The sequence below is a fragment of the Bison bison genome, unplaced genomic scaffold (genome assembly GCF_000754665.1).
Source record: "Bison bison bison isolate TAMUID 2011002044 unplaced genomic scaffold, Bison_UMD1.0 scf7180017864537, whole genome shotgun sequence".
Lineage (NCBI taxonomy): Eukaryota > Metazoa > Chordata > Mammalia > Artiodactyla > Bovidae > Bison > Bison bison.
Genome location: NW_011495085.1, coordinates 7,060,770 through 7,061,949, shown reverse-complemented (window position 1 = coordinate 7,061,949; position 1,180 = coordinate 7,060,770). Strand labels below are relative to the sequence as shown.

The 1,180-nt window shown below is 38.5% G+C and overlaps 1 protein-coding gene across 1 annotated transcript in view; it reads right to left on the bottom strand.

Moving 5' to 3' along the window:
* Positions 1–1,180, bottom strand: part of KIF4A (kinesin family member 4A) — a 134,023-nt gene that overhangs the window by 41,807 nt on the left and 91,036 nt on the right. The window contains 1 exon segment of the mRNA XM_010832130.1: positions 805–949. Within this exon segment, the coding sequence (XP_010830432.1) occupies positions 805–949 (145 nt within the window).

Genomic DNA, 1,180 nt, shown 5'->3' with positions numbered 1-1,180 from the left:
TAGTTTGGACATTTTTTGGCATTGCCTTTCTTTGGGATTGGAATGAAAATTGACCTTTTCCAGTCTTGTGGCCACTGCTGAGTTTTCCAAATTTGCTGGCATATTGAGTACAGCACTTTTACAGCATTATCTTTTAGGATTTGAAGTAGCTCAGCTGGAATTCTATCACCTCCACTAGCTTTGCTCATAGTGATGCTTCCTAAAGGCCCACTTGATTTCGCATTCTAGGATGTCTGGCGGTAGTTGAGTGATTACACCATTGTGGTTGTCTGGGTCATTAAGATCTTTTTTGTATAAAAAATGTACCTACAAGCTAAAACCAGCTCTAAATTCACTGCATATAAATGGAATTTCAAGGAAGTATCTACTAAGTCTCAAGGACAAATCTACCTAGCAACCACTGTATTCAAATAGGTTCAGTACAATGACCTGTAACCACCACTTTGTAGATGTCAGAAGTCAAACATCAGTGACCGAAAATTCTCTCTAGGTGTCAGTCATTTTGTAATCACTTTGCAGAATTATTCCACATGAGCATGGAAAGTGGTCAAAATATCACCACTAAATATTAAGGTATCCTTGCCCTTTGGTTTCAGAGAATCTAACATTAAAATTCTGAATGTCAAAACTGAGTTTTGTTATTCAAATTCTAGATGACTACTATCACAATGTCCTTACAAAAAGGATATTTGCGGAGATTCAAACTACTTACTCACTTGAAAACACCTTTGTAGTATAATTCTAATAGAACACCTATGGTTGTTAAGTTTCTACAGGGTAAATGCAAGGATGAGAGTTTATTACTCGTATTTCCTGGTTCAGTTTGGAGACGGTATGCTCTGTGGATTCTTTCAGCTTCAGAAGTTTAGACTGTTCATTCAGTTTCTTCTTCAGATCAGCTATTTGACCCTCTAGCTCCTGGAGACGTTTCCGGCGGCGCTCACTCAACCTAAACACAGATTTTGTAGGAATGAGGACTAGCAGGAGCAAAGTCTGATTTCAAAAGACATAATATTAGACTTTCAGGTTTATACCCTTGATATATATAATATAGGTGACCAGTCATATAGCCATCTTAAATAAGGAAGACTGGACTTCCCTGGTAGTTCAGTGGATAAGAATCTGCCTGCCAATGCCGGGACCAGGGTTCAATTCCTGGTCTTGGAAGATTTCACATGCC